Genomic DNA, 18,607 nt, shown 5'->3' on the forward strand with positions numbered 1-18,607 from the left:
CTCAATGGAATGCCTGACTCACAGAAGACATTCCAATACATGTTTGTGGAAAACTCAAAAACAAAGGTTACTTTAAAAAAAAAAGTATGAGTTTGTCAGAATGAACATAACTACTAAGCATAACTATAAAGCTCTAATTAAAAAGAAGGAAGGAAGGAAGGAAGGAAGGAAGGAAGGAAGGAAGGAAGGAAATTAGTTAAGGGAAGACTACTGGGAGGTTGAGACAAAAGACTACTAAGGAAGTTGAGACAGGAGGATTAGAAGTTTGAGGCTAGAGCCTGGGCAACTCTGTGAGAGTAAGTCTCAAAATGAAAAGGGTTGGTCAGGCGTGCCTGTAATCCCAGTAGCTTGGGAGGCTAAGGCAGGAGGATCAAAAGTTCAAAGTCAGCCTCAGCAATTTAGCAAGGCCCTAAGCAACTCAGCAAGACTCTTGTCTCCAAATAAAATATTTTTAAAAGGGCTGGGGATGTGGCTCAGTTGTTAGCACCCCTAGGTTCAAGCCCTGGCACCAAAAACAGAAAAAAAAAAAGAAAAGGATCGGGGAATCTACCTTCATGGTACAGCAATAGGATTCAATAGGAAGCAAAGGAGGAAGGAAAAAAGAAGAAAGGGGAAAAGGGAGCTAAAAAAAAAATTTTTTTTTTTTTTTAAAAAGGGCATAAAATGTGAAGATGAACCAGGACTGGGATGTCACTCAGGGGTACAACACATGTCTGTCATACACAAGACCCTGAGTTAAGTCTCCAATGCCACAAAAGAAAGTATGAACCAGGCACTCGAATAAAATTAGTGTAAAAAATAGTGAGCCAGGCCCATGCCTGTAATCTCAGTGGCTTGGGAGGCTGAGGCAGGAGGATCTCGAGTTCAAAGCCAGCCTCAGCAAAAGCAAAGCACTAAGCAACTCAGTGAGACTCTGTCTCTAAATAAAATACAAAAAAGGGCTGGGGATGTAGCTCAGTGGTTGAGTTCAATACTCGGCACCCCCCAAAAAAAATCTTAGTGAAAAACAAACAAAAGAGCACACGAACATTACAAAACTCAGATTTTTAAGCCCTTTGTACATGAAATGAATGGAAACTATGATCATCTTAAATGGAACAGTAATGGAAATGTGCCAAAGGACCAGGAAAGCAATAGACAGAAGGAGCTTTTTCACTGGATTCACAGCAAGCACAGGCAAGGCCAGCCTACTGCTTAGGACAGATGGTGTGCTCCTGACAGATGACAGGAAGAGGGTGGAAGGCAAAATCAGGCAGGGCAAGCAGCTTATATTCCATCCATGAAGAATCTTTACTGGGAAACTGCAGCCTGTCACATGTTTGCAGTTCAAATATACAACCCTGGAAGTGAGCAGGGCAGGCAGGATTACCCACACTACAGAGAAGGAAATGGACATGAAAGCTTACCCTTAGTGGAAGCTCCAAAATTAGAACATGGATCCTTATCCATATTCCACAGCCTGCTTGGTGAGATGACATGAGAAAAATTGCCTTGTGAACTAACAATCTCCAAGGAAAATCTAAATCTGTTTTGTTTATTTGCAGTGCTGGAGATGAACCCAAGGCCCCACTCATGCCAGATAAGCACTCTGCCACGGAGCTACATCCCCACACCCTAAAAATTTTATTTTTACTTTTTATTTTTTGATACTGGGGATTGAACCTGGGGGTCACATCCACAGTTCTTTTATTTTTTATTTTGAGAGGAGGGTTTTGCTAAGTTGTTGAGGGTCTGGCTAAATTGCTGAGGCTGAACTTGAACTTTGAATCCTCCTGCCTCATTCTCCTGAGTCTCTGGGATTACAGGTATGTGCCACCATGCTTGACATCCTTTTCTTTTCTTTTCTTTCTTTCTTTCTTTTTTTTTTTTTTTTTTTTTTTGTGCTGAGAATTGAACCCAACATCTGAAGCATTCTGTGTGCTCTAGCACTAAGTAACACCCCTCACCGCAAATGAGCATTTCTGTGGAAGATTAAATGAGACAGTCATGTAAAGCAATTAGCATCGTATCTGACACAGCAAAACTTGAGATGTGTTAGCTCTCATTACCATTATTAGTTTAAAAGAAATATAGTATGTGCAGCATATAAGATGAAAGGAAAAACTAGGTTTCTGTATAAGCAATAAAGACAATAAATAAATCAAAGGTACAGTTCTATTATAAATATGAAGTATTATTTCAGAAATCCACATGTCCACTCTAAGCAACGTTTGCTTTCCATGGATTTCTGCCCTCCACCTTCCCACCCAGCAGTGGGAACTGAATCCAGAGGCACTCTACCACTAAGCTATAGCCCCAGTTCTTTCTTAAATTTTATATTATTTTGTATATAGAGATAGGGTCTTGCTAAATTATTATTATTATTTTTTTTTTTTGCGGTGCTGGGGATTGAACTCAGGGCCTTGTGCTTGCTAGGCAAGCACTCTACCAACTGAGCTATCTCCCCAGCCCTGGGTCTTGCTAAATTGTTGAGGCTGGCCTTGAACTTGCAACCCTCCTACCTCAGTCACCCCAAGCACTGGGATTATAAGTGAGTCGCTGGGATTATAGTCCTACACCACTGCCCTGTCACTTTCCATGCATTTCTGTCACATGGGTTTTGAAAAATATGATATTCCTTTTTAAGTTTTGGGGGGGTTTTTGCAACTATCAACAAAACTAAAAAACAAGGAGAACACCAGAAAAATACCATCAGGGCAAGAAATGGGAGATATGGCTGGTCTTCGGAGTCAGATGAACAGAGGTTCAAATCCTAGCTCTCTCACCCACCAGTTCTGTAATTTGCAAAAAGGGATCTTCAACTCTACAAACCTCAGTTTCTTCCCTCATTTATCATGTGAAACAATAAATAACCACATGGCTTGCTGAGAAGATTTAATGGATAAGATATACACGGAGAGCCTGGCATAGAACCATCAATAAATAGTAGGTCCTTGTATAATTGCTATCTAATTCTGCAATAGTAAAAACATTTTCTGGATTGGGATGTAGCTCAGTAGTTCAGTGCAAGGTCCTAGGTTCAATTCCCGGCAATGAAAGAAAAAGGAAAGAAAAGAAATTTCTGGGTTGGGGTAGTAGTTTAGTGCTAGAGCTCATACCTAACATGTGGCAAGGCCATGGGTTCTGAGACACCAGTGAACAAAACAGATAGCTCACCTGTGCCAGACTCAAAAATACACCTATCACATTCTCATCTATAGCTCAGTAACCAAACCCAGCCACAAACCCATCAGAACCTAGAGCCATTACCACACTCCCAGAGCTGGCTTTCAGCTAATGACTGCGGAAGCAAGCATCTCTCTTTTTGGAAGCTGGGACTCTGCTGACAAAAGCTTTGGCTTGAGGACTCTTCATTTGCTCTGCCAAAACTTTCTTATGTTAAACAGGTATTACAGGGGCCATTTTTTGAACTAAATTACTGCATTAGGCTCCAACAGGTCAGGCTTAACCAAAATGGAATCACAAATTCACTTCACCAAGTTGAAACTAAGAAATCAAAATTGGAGTGATAACAGTCAAATTTATCAAACTATCCAGTTTCAACAGACATGATAATGAAATTTCTCATACCATAATCCTCAGACAGAAAAGATAATCTGAAGTAACCTGATATTAGCCAGTTATTATTCTATTATTCTGTCTACCTGCACTGCCTTAAAAGGAAATTAACTGAAATAACCAATCTATTTTTTGCTTTGTTTCTTCAGATCTTCTCTATCTACAAAAGTAATTCTTTAGCCCTGTCCTTCAGAACACTTTGACTATTTTATGGAATGAATTGTTGCTGGTTCTAATTTTTCTTTGTTTTTTTAGTTTTTATTGTTGTTGTTTTTAGATGGGGTGTCCCTAAGTCACCCAGGCCAGTCTCCAAATCAAGTGATCCTCATGCCTCAGTCTCTGAAGCAGCTGGGGCTACATGCTTGTAGTCTGAGGCAGAAAGAGTGCACATTTGTTCAAGGCCAACTAGGCAACTTAGAGAGACCTTGTCTCAAAATAAAAAGGCCAAGAGATGTAGCTCATTGCTTGCCCAGCATCATGCGAGGCCCCAGGTTCAACCCTCACTAAGAATAATTTTTTAAAAGGATAAAAAAGGTTTAAATTAAACTATTATAATTTTTTCCTTTCAGGTATATTACTGCACCATAGTCTAAGACTTTTTCTAACTTCCTTCTCTCTATCCTCCCCAAGGGCAGGATTAGGAAGGCAGTCTGAAATCTTTCCTAGCCTCTTCTAACCCACTTCCTATTTCCCCCAACAGTTTTCCCAATTATTACTCTCTTGCTTTAATCCCTTATTTTTTTTCTTTTTTTTTTTTTCTTTTGTGGTACTATAGATTGAACCCATTGGTGTTCTGCCACTGAGCTATATCCCAGTCCTTTTATCATTTATTTTAAGACAGGGTCTCAGCACACTGCCTAAGAAGACCTCAAATGTGTGACCCTCCTCCTGCCTCAGCCTCCAGAGTTTCTGGGAACAGACAGGATTACTTGTTTTATGTCTTAGGAAACCCAATCTAACACAATATCTCTCAGCGACCTTGTACTCTAATGGAGGAAGACAGATAAAATAATCAAATCAAATAATTAAGAGATTGGCAAAGGTCTACATGAGAGAACAACTTAGGGGGTTAAAATTGTTTTGCAACCTATTATTGGAATTGCTAACAAGAAACTATACATAGGATGGGCACAGTGGTACATGCCTGTCATACCAGAGACACTGGAGGGCTGAGGTAGAAGGATCCCAAGTTCAAGGCCAGCCTAGGCAACTAAGCAAGACTGTCTCAAAAAATAAAAAGGGCTGGGGATGTAGTTCAGTGGTAAAAGACCCCCTGGGTTCAATCCCCAGTACCCAGAAAGGAAAGAAGGAAGGAAGGAAGGAAGGAAGGAAGGAAGGAAGGAAGGAAGGAAGGAAGGAAGGAAGGAGGAAAGGAAGAAAGGGACGAACAATTTTTTAAATCAATTTATTTGGTATGGTGGTATTGGGGATTGAACCCAGGGGCATTTTTACTACTGTGCCACATCCCTAGTCCTTTTAATTTTTTATTTGGAGACAGGGTCTCACTAAGTTGATGAGGGTCACATGAAGTTGCTGAGGCTAGTCTCCAACTTTTGATCTTCCTGTCTAAGCATCCTCAATTGCTGAAACTACAGGCATGTGCCATTGTACCTGGCCCAAAAGAAAAAATCTTAAAGCTCACTCAGTGTATTTGTTAGTAATATTGTTATTGTAACTTTGAAACTATTTCAGGTATAATGTTGAATATGGAAAATAGATAAAGGTATGAGTAAGAACAAAAATTTTCAGAGTAAGAATATAAAAAGACAAAATTTAAAATATATAAATTCCTTCTGTCAACTAAACCTCAATAAAGCTAAAGACTACATACATAAACATATATAATATATCTTGTATACATGTATATAAATTCTAAAATATGAAATTTAAAGATATCAAAATGAACTCATAATTTTTCAAAAAACACATTTCTTAGCTCTATCCACTGAAAAGGATTTATAGTGACAATCCAGAAGCAGTATACATATCCAGTGACCAGAGCTTAATTTCTAAATACAGTCATCCCTGCCCCTTGGTATCCAGGGATATTTGGTTCCAGGACTCCACTGATACCAAAATATGCAAATACTCAAGTTAATTTTCAAATGATATAGTATTTGCCTATAACACACACCCACATACATCCTCTGTATATCCTCTCTCCTATACTTTTAATCATAAAATCTTATAAAACTAACATAATGTAATGCTATATAAAGTTTTTATACTGTACTGTTTAGAGAATAAAGACAAGAAAAAGACTGTACAGGTTCAGAACAGATGCATTTTTTTTCTTCCAGACACTTTCAACCAAGACTGACTGAATTCAAAGATATGGAACCCATGGATACATGGGGTCAAAAGTACTATTTCCTTACAAAAGAAACCTGGCTCTCTTGGGAAACTGGCTGAGTGTGGGGTCAGGGACAGAAAAAGTGGAAAATAAGCCTGGGATTTCTGGGGATGCCAGAAAAGATAATTCTCAAGGATGAACATGACTATGTTAAAAAAAAAAAAAAAAAAAAAAAAAAAAAAAAGGAGCTGATTTATAGGGCTTCCCATTGGCCAAATATGGGATAATTTTGGAAATAAAAACAACAATGAATAGCCAGGAACAAAGGCATGCACCTGTAATTCCAATGTCTAAAGAAGCTGAGGCTGAATGATAACAAGTTTGAAGTCAGCCTCTGGGACCTAGTGAAACTCTGTCTCAAAATACAAAATAGAAAAGAACTGCAGATGTAGCTCATTGGTAGAGAACCTCTGGGTTCAATACCCAGTGCCACAAAAATGAAAGGAAGAGAAGGGTTTTCTTAGAAAAGAACATGAGCTAATAAAACACAGACAGGAGGTTATAGCTCAGTGGTCGAACACGTGCTTAATCATGTGAGACTAAGTTCAATGCCCAGCACAAATAGAAAGAAAAAGAATTACAGGATAAAATCACCATTTGACCACCATCAGTATAATAACTGATTCAGGCAAGGATATTAAAATCTTTAGGAAGATGGTGTGGGGTGACAGAATATTATCATGTACCTATATCCCTACAGGTTTTTTTTATTTGCAAACACACAAAAAAAATACCTTTATAATGGTGAGAGATGGTGATCATTACTTTATCCAAGTGATACACAGAACAGTGGGTCTACCTAGCTTTGTGTGTCCCCTCATGTGATACAATATGAAACAAAAGGAATTAACATTGAATCATTATATTTAAAAAATGTTTAATCTGAAGTCTAGGCCCCACTTCCAATTTATAGGAAATACAAGAGAATGTAAGAAACAGGCCCCCTTGTGCACGCCTGTATCCTAGCAGCTTGGGAGGCTGAGGTTAAGGATAGGCAACTTAAGGAAACACTGTCTCAAAATGAAAAATAAGGGCTGGACCATAGTTAAAGCACTTGCCTAGCATGTGTAAGCCACTGGGTTTGATTCTTAGCACTGCATAAAAATAAAAAAATAAAATGAAGGCATTCTGTCCATTTGTAAATACAAAAAAAAATGAAAAATAATAAGAGCTGGGGATGTGGTGCAGTGTCCCTCCCTGTACAAACAAATAAATAATTGTAAAAAGACTGGGGATCAAAAAAAAAAAAAAAAAAATTCAAGAAACAAACCCACCATGATAAAACAATGTAACCAACTTGGAATGTGGCACATTCTACAAAACAGCTGTCCAGAACCCATAAAATTGAATAATGCCATGAAGCAGGGAAAAGGATAATCATACATGAAAGCAACTAAAGAGATTTTTAAAAATACACGTAATATGTGAACCTTGTTTGGATCTTGGCTTGGGAAAAAAAAAAAAATTGTAAGAGGTAGTCTTAACCAGGAGAATCTGAATATGGTCTGGATAAAATAATAATGCTGATGAGAATATTAAGACACTCTGGAGAATTCTGATTATTACAGAGAGGCTGTGAACTCAGTGCAACTGGGTTCAAACCCCAATCACACCACGTGGAACATCAGGCAAATGATTTCATCTCTTTGAGTCTTTTTCTTACTACTAAAAGGAGATTCATTGCCAGATGTAGTGGCTCTCGCCTGTGATTCCAGCTACCCATGAGACTGAAGTCAAAGGATATCAAGTTTGAGGCCACTTAGAAACTTAGCAAGACCCTGTCTCAAAATAAATAAAATAAAATAAAAAGGAGTGGGGATGTTGCTCAGTGGTAGAGTACTTCACTAGCATGCATGAGGTCCTCGATTAACCTCCCTGTACTGCAATAAATAAATAAATAAATTATACATACATATATATATACACACACACACAAACATACATATATATGCATACACACTATATGTATACTATACATAAATACTATATAATATATATATATATATATACAAAATGAGATTCATAATAGCATCCATACTTCATGTCACAGTTAACTGGAAGATTAAGTGAACAATCCAGAAAGTCAATGACAACCAGTACTCAAAAAATGTTAAGTCAATTTGCCAGACACTGTGGCACATGCCTGTATTCCCAGCAACTGCAGAGGCTAAGGTAAGAGGTAAGGTAAGGCCAAGTTTGAGGACAACATCTGCAATTAAGTGAAACCCTGTATCAAAATAAAAAACAGCCCACACACCCATAATCCCAGTGACTCAGGAGGCTGAGGCAAGACAATCCTGAGTTCAAGGCTAGCTTCAGCAACTTAGCAAGATCCTATCTTAATTTATTTTTTAATCTTTTTTTTTTGGGGGGGTGGGTACCAGGAATTGACACTTAACCAGAGTCACATCCCCAGGCCTTTTTTATGTTTTAATTTAGAGATAGGGTCTCTCTAAATTTCAGAGGCTGGCTTTGAACTCTCAATGATCCTGCCTCAGTCACCAGAGCTGCTGGGATTACAAGCATGAAGCGCTACACCCAGCTCCTGTTTCAAACTTTTTTGGGGGAAAAAAAAGGGTCTGGAGGATTGCTGGGGATGTAGTTCAGTGGTAAAGTGCACCTGGGTTTAACTCCCACTTCCAATAAACAAATAAATGTAACAATACTTTTCTGGTCCAAGGATTCTCATTTAAATATTAATTTTGGAATTTTGTTTATAAAATTGTCCATGTCGTCTTTTTTTTTTTTTTTTTTTTGCAGTGCTGGGGATCGAACCCAGGGCTTTGTGTTTGCGAGGCAAGCACTCTACCGACTGAGCTATCTCCCCAGCCCTCCATGTCGTCTTTATTTCTACCTTAAAAATATGATGGGGGGGTTGGGTTATAGCTGAGTGGTAGCACACTTGCATAGTATGTGTGAGGCCCTGGGTTTGAATCTCAGCATCACATGTAAATAAGTAAAATACAGGTCCATCAACAACTAAAAAAAAAGTTTAAAAAAAATTATGATAAGGGGAAAAAAAGTAATGGCTGCAAACCAGGATTACATGCCTTTAATCACAGTTACTTAGGAGGCTGAGGCAAAAGGATCAAAAGATCCAGGCCAGCCAGGGCAATTAAGCAAGACCCTATCTCAAAATAAAAAAATTAAAAGGGCTAATGATGTAACTTGGTGATAGAGCATCACTGGGTTCAATCCTAATACCCTCCAAAAAAGGTTAGACTACAGAAAAGAAACAAAAAGTCTAATTTTTTTAAACTCAAAATGATTACATTATCAATGGATATGTATATATATCTAGCTTTTTCTTTTTCTTTGCATTACTTAGAACTGAACCCATGCTATGCCAGCACTCTAGCCCTTGGATACATATATGGTCAAATGGTAAAAACTTGAACAGAAAGTACACAAGCAACATCAGAATGAAGGCTACCTCTGGGAACAAAGAATGGTAATTGGGAAAGATACAATTGTTCTTCCATGATATCAGAAATGCTTTTTGAAATCCAATTAAACAAAAATATTCACATTTATTGCTCTTTTTTATGTATTTATTTTTTCATTCATGCATTCATTTATTTAAGATACTAGGGATTGAATTGAGGGCCTCAAAAATGCTAGGCAAGTGCTCTACCAGTAGGTTCCATCCCCAGTCCAAAATTATTTGATTTTGAGTGGCAAATACAGGTTAATTCATGATTAGGTATACTTAATTTTTTCTGTATTTTAATTTTTTTTCAAGTAAGAATTTTTTTTTTTCTTCTCTTGATTCTCTAGCACCAAAAGATGCTTTAAAAAATACTAAAACTGGGGCTGGGGCTATAGCTCAGTTGGTAGAGTTCTTGCCTAGCATTCACAAGGCCCTGGGTTCAATCCCCACCACCAAAAAAATAAATAAATAAAACCCTTAGGGCTGGGGTTAAGGCTCAGTGATAGAGCAATTGCCTAGCATGTGTGAGGCACTGGGTTCAATTCTCTACACTGCATATAAATAAATAAAATAAAGATCCACTGACAACTAAAAAATATTTTAAAAATAATAAATAAATAATACTAAAACCCAAGCTGGGTACAGTGGCACAAGCCTGTAATCCTAGCAACTCAGAAGGATTCCAAGTTCAAGGCCAGCCTCAGCAACTTACTGAAGCCCTAAGCAACTTAGTGAGACCTGTCTCAAAATAAAAAATGAAAAGGGCTGAGGATGTGGCTCAGTAGTTAAGTACTCTTGGGTTCAATCTCTAGTACCCAAAAAAAAAAAAAAAAAAAAAAAAAAAACTGAAACCCATAAAAGGAAATAATTATACATAATGCAAATAGCCTAAAGATTACTAAGTGTTCAGTGTCTCTAATTCCAATAGCAGAAACAGTTATCTGCACAGGTCACTTCCCCACCTCTCTCTCTAGACAGAACCCAGGAACTGGTTCATCTGTCTAGTTTATGATAAACCCCAAGAAGGCTAAACTTTACCTTACACAAACTCAAAAGGTTTGCATTCTGAAACCTCTAACCACACCTTGAGTACTAACAAATAACCAAATTCTAGGATATTCTCAATCACAACAATCATTTTAGTTTTTAAGAAAAAGTCTTAAAAACATATTCTATTCTATTATTTTGATTCCCATAATAGACCTATGAGGCCAATATTATCAATACCTATATTTACAGACGAAGCCAATACACAAAGTGACTACGACTGGTAGTCAAAAGTCAATAACACAGTTAGGAGGCAACCACTCAGCTTCTGAACTGAGGACCCTAACGGAGCTCCTGTGTGACTGTATTTCAGTCATATCACACCACACCCTGAAACCAGGAAGGGCGGAGCACAACACAGGAGCAATTCTGATCTAAGTCCCTTTCTTCACCTCTATCCCTAATCTTTCTCTCCTCTTCTTCCAGACAGGCAGCCAAGAGCAAGAGAGTCGCCACTATTAACTATTCTCTTCCCAGCAGCCACTTATGCTTCATTTTCCCTAACTCCTTCAGATTGACACGCAAAACGGGGAACAAATATGACCAAGGTGACACAGGATGGCCCCCCAGACACAAGAATCACTACTACAAAGAGAAAGGACATTCTCACCTTCTAAACAAGTTTCCTTCCATCTTCCAAGAGTTAAAGAGCATGAAAACACCACAGAAAACCCTAGGCTATCACTCTTTATCAGTGCCGGCAAAAAGCCTTTACTGAGGGGTTTAATTAACAAAATAAAAAAAAAATGTAAAAGTACCAGTTTTTTAAACGGTCCCGGGCTTCCAACTGGGCTCCCACTTCAAAGCTGATTCCTCGTCTGTTAGGTGGATGCTTTGTCATTTTCAGTCATCAACAGGGCTGCCTTTATTCTCCTGAAAAAGCCAATTAAATATTTATGAAACTTAGGCAAAGTCTGCCCAGAGTGTAGCATCACTCACTACACATAAAAAACAAACAGGCATTATTCAAAACACAAAGATCCATGAAACCCTGGCAGTGCCCTCCTCATGCCTGCCCCCCTAACACAGGTGAGTCCCTCCACTGATTCCTCCTCCAGTAAGCCCCATCCTGTGGTCTCCAGCACTGAGGAATTAAGAAACCTCCCTCACCTCTGCTTACCAAGGTCTTGCCTACAAGGGGTACCCTTCACAACTTCACAAAACAATTGTTCTTACAATTAAAGTCAGTCATTTGCTGGCACAGTCAACAAATAGTTGCTCAGAGACTATTAAGGAGAAGAATCAAGACCAAGAAACACATATTTCCTAACCTCAAGAATCCTTCAGTTTAATGGAGGAAGACAAAAATTTTGACAAGAAACAAAAATAATGGCAATGAAATTTAAGAGCTACAAAGGACAGAAACCTCTTCTGACACTAGCTGGGCAGGGTGGCACGCCTATAGTAGCCACTACTTGGGAGGCTAAGGCAGAAGGATCCAAGTTAGAGGCCAGACTCAGCAACTTAAAAAGTTCCCGCCTCAAAGTAATGAAAAAAGCTGGACACGTAGCTCAATGGCAAAGTGCCTGTGGGTTCAATCACCAGTATCAAACACGTACAAAAAAAAAAAAAAAAAAAAAAAAAAAAACGCATGTAAAGGATGTTAGTTAGTATCCATTAAAAAAACCTTTCCAATGGGCAGATGCTGGGAAACACAGGACAACTAAAATAGAAGCAAGAATGGTTGACAGTTTAAGGACACTGAAACATAATACACTGAAGCTATGTTAGCAGCAGGGTTTCACTTATATAGACCCTGCAAAAGGGAGTGTCAGAGGTTTCACTGGCTTTACTTAACACCATCCAGGAAATATTAGCAAACCTGACATGTAAGTATAATCCAATCAGGAAGAAAGCTTTCATTTGAGTTTTCTAATCTCTGGCTTCAGGCATACCAAGTGATATTCTAAGTCTGCAAACCCAGATCATATAAAAAGATGATGCCTAACAAGTAAGAAAGAGTGGAACTGAACATTCACTGAGCTGCAATTATTTGTCAGATTCCACGTAGGGCCCAACCCCATTACAGAGGTAATGTAATTTAATGTAATGGGGTCAAATTCCTGGCCATGAATCCATAGCTCCACCCCATTTTAGCTACAAGAATTTGTGTAAATTACTTAACCTCTATGATTTGTTTCTTTTCTGTAAAATGGTAAAGGTGATCATACTAATACCCCTCTCCAAGTAGTGGGTGTGTGCAAGTGAACTAATCCATTTAAAAAGCACAAGGCTGATACAAAGAAGGTAGCCATTAATAAATATTATCATAAATGAGGATATTAGTTTAAATTAACATGACTGAAGTTCAGACGCCAAGTGACAGGTCGTAGAATAAAAGTCCAGGCATGCCTGATATGTGAATTAATTCTTTTCATCACACAATCTCCCCCTAGCAGGGCTTCCTTTAAAATTCAGGCATGAGGGCCCAGCAAGGTGGTACACACTAGCCAGCCCAGCCACTGAAGCTGAGGTAGCTGAGCAACTTAGGGAGACCTGGTCTCAAAATAAAAAGTAAAAAGGGCTAAGGAAGCAGCCAGTTGTAAAACACCCCTGAGTTCAATCTGAAGTACCAAAAAAAAAAAAAAAAAAAAATTCGGGCATGAGGGAAAGAGGAGTAAATAAATGAAGATAAGCAAATTATTCCCAATGAATTAAAAAAAAAAGTTTCTCTTGAGGTTGAATTGTCAAAAACTTCTTACTAATCACGAACCTGCTTTAATATAACTCTGACCCACCCGTTTGGAGTTTCACTCTGGTATCAAACAAAACAAAATCAAACTAATCTGATTTTCTCATCCCATCATCAATCTTCTCTCCCTAACCCTAAACCTCTCTATGGTAGCAGTTTTTTTATTTTTATTTTTCCTTTGTGGGGTGGGAGACAGGGGGATACCAAGGGTTGAACCAGGGATTCTTAACCACTGAGTCACATCTCCAGCCCTTTTTTATTTTTCATTTTCAGACAGTGTCTCACCAAATTGCTTACAGGCTTGCTAAACTGCTGAGGCTGGCTTTGAATTTGAGATCTTCCTGCCTCAGCCTCCCAAGCCGCGGAGATTACAGGCATGCACCACGGGCAATTTCTTTTTAAATCCCACATTAGGGCTGGGGAAGTAGCTCAGTGTTAGAGCACTTTCTTATTATGCTTGAGGCCATGGGATTGTCCCCAGCAAAAAAATTTAAAAATTAAAGAGTTGGCCTGGGGTTGTGGCTCAGTAGGTAGAGGACTCACCTAGCATGTGTAAGGCACTGGGTTTGATCATCAGCATCACACAAAAATAAATAAATAAAATAAAGGTATTGTGTCCATCTACAACTAAAAAAATAAAAACCAATAATAGTCTAATATAGATGGGTGCTGTAAACAGGACTGTAATCCCAGCTATTGGGGATGCTGAGGACCTCAAATCTGAGGCCAGTCTAGACAATTTAGAGCCTTGTTTAAAAAAAAAAAAAGCCAGGCCCACACTTATGATCCCAGGGATTTGGGAGGCTAAGAAGGAGGATCTTAAATTCAAACTAGCCTAAGCAACTTAGTAAGAGACTCTGTCTCAAAATAAAAAAAACAAAAAGGACTGGGGATATAGCTTATTGGTTCAAACTCCAGTACACAGAGGGGAAAAAAAATTAAAAATTAGAATTTAACAAAAGGGCTGGGATGGGCATGGTGGTACACACCTGTAAACCCAGTGGTTTGGGAGGCTGAGGCAGGAGGACTGCAGGTTCCAAGCCAGTCTTAGCAATTTAGCAAGGCCCTAAGCAACTCAACAAAATCCTGTCTCAAAATAAAAAATAAAAGAGGCTGGGGATGTGGCTGGGGTTGTGGCTCAATGGTAGAGGACTCACCTAGCATGTGTGAGGCACTGGGTTCAATCCTCAGCACCACATGAAAACATATAAATAAAATAAAGTTATTGTGTCCATCTACTACAAAAAAAGGTTTAAAAAAAAAAAAAAAAAAAAAAAGAAAGGCTGGGGATGTGGTTAAGTACCTGGGTTCAATTCCTAGTACCTTAAAAAAAAAAAAAAAGTGGTAGGGGGCCTGGGGATATAGCTCAGTGATAAAGCCCAAGTTCAATCCATAATACAAGAAGAAAATAAATTTTCATTAATTAAAAAAATGGTGAAGGGGTGAGGCTGCAGCTCAGTGATAAAGCACTTGCCTAGAATTCCAAGGCCCTAAGGCTCAATCCCTAGTACTGTACAATAATAGAGTTCAAAATAGAAGCAGAATTTAAAAACAAAACAAAACAAAACAAAAAAATGCCTAAAAAGTACATTTTTACTTTTTACACTTAGTTGTAAATACAAATCATTTTAACTTATGTGTTCTTCTGGCCTTAGGTTTTCATTCATTCCAAAAACTATGTTCAATATGGACAGGAGGGAAATTTCATAAGAGAAGAAAATCTGATGCAATGTGTATCTACACAGGATTCCATTTTAAAGACTTTGGCAGGACTTCAAATTACTCCTTTACATTCAAATTTTCCTAAATGGAGAGCCCTAGGCGCCACAAGAGACAGAGAGCCTAGTTTATTTCATTAAATACATATTCAGTCAATGCCCCCTGCTCAGTGGTAATGAAAGCTTTAAATATATACTGCATAGCACAGTTCAAAAGGCACTTTCACAAACTACAAACTAGGAGAAAATAACTGTAAAATAAGACAAAAAGCTAACTTCCCTTTTTAACAAAGAATACAAACAGACAGAGGACCAAAAAAAAAAAAAAAAAAAAAAAACAATTGACTTAAAAATGGACAAAGTATAATAACTGACAGATTACTATGGGGAGGAGAACAGATACGAAGGCCTTATAACCATGTGATCTCATGTCCACATAATCCACCCAAAATTAAAGGAAATGCAAATCAAAACAATTTTTCACATTTCAGACTGCCTAATATGTAAAGGTAATATTAACAGGGCTAAGGAGATAACATGCTTATATACACTTCCACCAAAAGCATAAATGGAAAAGCTTGTCTACAGGCAACTTGGCACTTCTACAAAAATGCAAATACCCTCTGACCCAACAATCCCACACCATTAACTTATCTTAGATATACCTCCCAAAGTCTGTCACATTATCTATAAGGATGACTAATAAAAAGAGCTTTGCAATGTCTGCAGTCAAAATGTCCATCAAAAGAGGCCTTGTTAAAGGAATTGTGGTTCATCTACACAACAGAATATTGTACGGCTTATAAAAGGAATAATGACAATATGTAAATGCTTAGAGCTATCTGCAACAACTATTGTCTAGTAAAAGAACAAAGCTAAGAGGCATATAAATATCTATCCATTAATGTAAAAAATCAAATATGGACACAAACAGAGATGTAAATCTAGTCCAGCATGTGCATAAAATTACTTTTGGAGAAACTGTTTAAGTAGTTCTATGAAGGCTGGGGTTGTAGCTCAGTGGTAGAGATTGCCTAACACATGTGAGGCCTTGGGTTCAATTCCCAAGAGCACAAAAAAAAAAGATTCTTTGACTTGAAAATTTAACTTTCCATTTTTGACCTTTCTTTATTGTTACAAAATTTCTAGCCTTATGAATGCACTTTTATTGTATTTTAGTTTTTGGCAGGGATTCTCAGTAGTTAAGTAACATGCGTGAAGCCCACGCTAAATATATGCTAAACACATACTCTATCACTGAGCTACAACATAGTCCATGTAGTAAGATTTTAATTTTAGATTATGTTCACAATTTTTAAAAATGTTATTTGAATACGCAAATTTTAAATTTTTTTCTTCAGTACTGGAGATTGAACACAAGAGTGCTATACCATTGAGACACACCAGTAGCCCTTTTTAAAATTTTTATTTTGAGACAGGGGCTAGAAAATTGCCCAGGCAGAATTCAAATTTGCAATCCTTCTGCCTCAGCCTCCCAAACTGCTGGACTATAGGGATTTACTACCACACCCCACTTATATATGCAGATTATTAAATGCAAATTTCATTTTCATATTTTCATACTATTTTACTGGAATTTCTCAACCACTAGATGAAATAAATAACATTCCCAAGGTACAGAAATGAAAACTGAGGGTTGAGGTTGTGGCTCAGTGGCAGAGCACTTGCCTAGCACGTGCGAGGCACTGGATTCGATGCTCAGCACCACAAACAAATAAAAAAAAATAAAGGTCTATTGCCATCTTAAAAAATAAAGAACTGAAGTTCAGAGAAGAAACTGAGATGTTCAATGGCTAATAGCTTTGGAGGTCCTCCAAGACAAGAGAAATCCCTCTAATCAAAAATAGCAGGATTGAGGCTGGGAATATAGCTCAGTTGGTAAAGTGCTTGCCTTGCATGCACAAGGTCCTGGGTTCAATCCCCAGCACCATGCAAAAAAAGAAAATAGCGGGATTAGCAAGGCACAGTAATCCCAGCTACTGGCAGGCCGAGACAAGAGGATGACCAGTTTGAGGACAGCCTGGACAACATAGTGAGACCCATTTCAATAAAATGAAAAAGCAAATTCGGGCAAGGTGGTGTATACCTGTAAACCTGACTATACAGTAAACTGAGAGAGAATCCTAAACTCAAGGACAGTCTCAGAAACTTAGACCCCTAAGCCACTTAGTGAGACCCTGTCTCAAAATAAAAAAATAAAAAGGGCTGGGGATTCGGCTCAGTGGTTAAGTGCCCCCCGGGTTCAAACCCCAGAACCAAAGAAAAAGGGTTGGGGAATAACTCAGTGGCAGAGTGCTCAAACAAAAGGCCCTGGATTCAACCCCCAAGTCCAAAACAATTAATTAATTAATTTTTAAAAAGAAAAGGAAAAGAAAACAAAAATGAAGATTTTTCCCCAGAAATAGACAAAACATTTCCTTTCTCCCCCATTGTCATGCTTTATTCATGCTTTCAGATATAAACAGAATTGGAATGTAGGAAGACAAAGCAACTAGATGCTTTTTTAATGTGTCAGAGTTACCATATCACTATATAAGAAGCAGAAATATTTAATTTTTCAGAAAGGACAAAAGCTAACAGTGGCCCAGCTGTGGGGAAACTGGAACACTGCCAGGGCCCTGACTACGGTCATCTTTTTAGACCTCAATCTGGAAGCAACAAAAAAGCTGTAAAACCGCTTATAATCTTAGACTCAGTCATTTCAATCTGAAGAACACAGCCAGGATAAAAATAGATCATTTGTGAAAATGAAAAGAACCCAAGCGCTCTCTACATGCAATTCTAAAGAAAATTAGATATAGTTTACATGTTTAAGAAAATATTCAAATAATACTCAATACAGTAGGACTATACCATAAACTGGACAAATGCCTAATAAATGAAATAAAGAACACTAAGTAGAATGTGCCTATGCCTGTAGTTCCATCCACTGGGGAGGCTGAGGAAAGAGGATAGCTTGAGCCCAGGAGTACAAAGGCCAGCCTGGGTAACATAGGGATACCTGTCTCAAAAAAAGGAAAAGCCAGGAATGGTAGCACACACCTGTAATCCCAGGCACTACGGAGGCTAAAGATGGAGGACCTCAGCCTGAGCGACTTAGCAAGAGTCTGTCTTGAAAAAAAGGAAAAAAAAAAAAAAAAAAAAAGGTAAGAGGTGATGGGGGGAGAAAGGAAGTTGGGCAAAATGGGGATGTAGTTCATTGATAGAACACTTGAATACTCCAGGTCCTGGGTTTAATCCCCAGTACTGAAAAAAAAAAAAAAAGAGGGGAGATAGCTCAGTTGGTAGAGTGCTTGCCTTCTAAGCACAAGGCCCTGAGTTCGATCCCCAGTACGGCAAAAAAAAAAAAAAAAGAAAAGAAAAGAAAAGAAAAAACGGCCTTACCACATTCATATAGTATAAAGGGCTGAGCCAGCTGTCAAACTTAAGAGTCAATTGCTCCAAATTCAGATTCTCAACTAATACCCCAAGACTTTATGAGCTACCTTTTTAAACTATTTCCTTTCTTTATAATAGCTCCTATTAAAATGTCTACCATAGCCAGGTACAGTGGTGCACGCCTATAATCCCAGGGACTCAGGCTGCTGAGGCAGGAGAATCACAAATCACAAAAAGGTCAATCTCAGCAATTTAGCAAGACCCTGTCTCAAAACATAAAATAAAAGAAAATAAAAGGAGCTGTGGATGTAGCTCAGAGATAGAATGTCCTGCCCTTGGTTCAACCCCAGTACCACCAAAAAAAAAAAAAAAAAAAAAAATTCTAGCAGTTTAGCTGGGTGTGCTGGCAC

The 18,607-nt window shown here is 38.2% G+C and overlaps 1 protein-coding gene across 1 annotated transcript in view; it reads right to left on the reverse strand.

Moving 5' to 3' along the window:
• Phf20 (PHD finger protein 20) overlaps positions 1-18,607 on the reverse strand; it is a 128,615-nt gene that overhangs the window by 93,735 nt on the left and 16,273 nt on the right. The window contains 1 exon segment of the mRNA XM_047538421.1: positions 11,147-11,261. Within this exon segment, the coding sequence (XP_047394377.1) occupies positions 11,147-11,229 (83 nt within the window). The 5' untranslated portion in view covers positions 11,230-11,261.

The sequence above is a fragment of the Sciurus carolinensis genome, chromosome 2 (genome assembly GCF_902686445.1).
Source record: "Sciurus carolinensis chromosome 2, mSciCar1.2, whole genome shotgun sequence".
In the NCBI taxonomy this organism is placed as follows: Eukaryota; Metazoa; Chordata; class Mammalia; order Rodentia; family Sciuridae; genus Sciurus; species Sciurus carolinensis.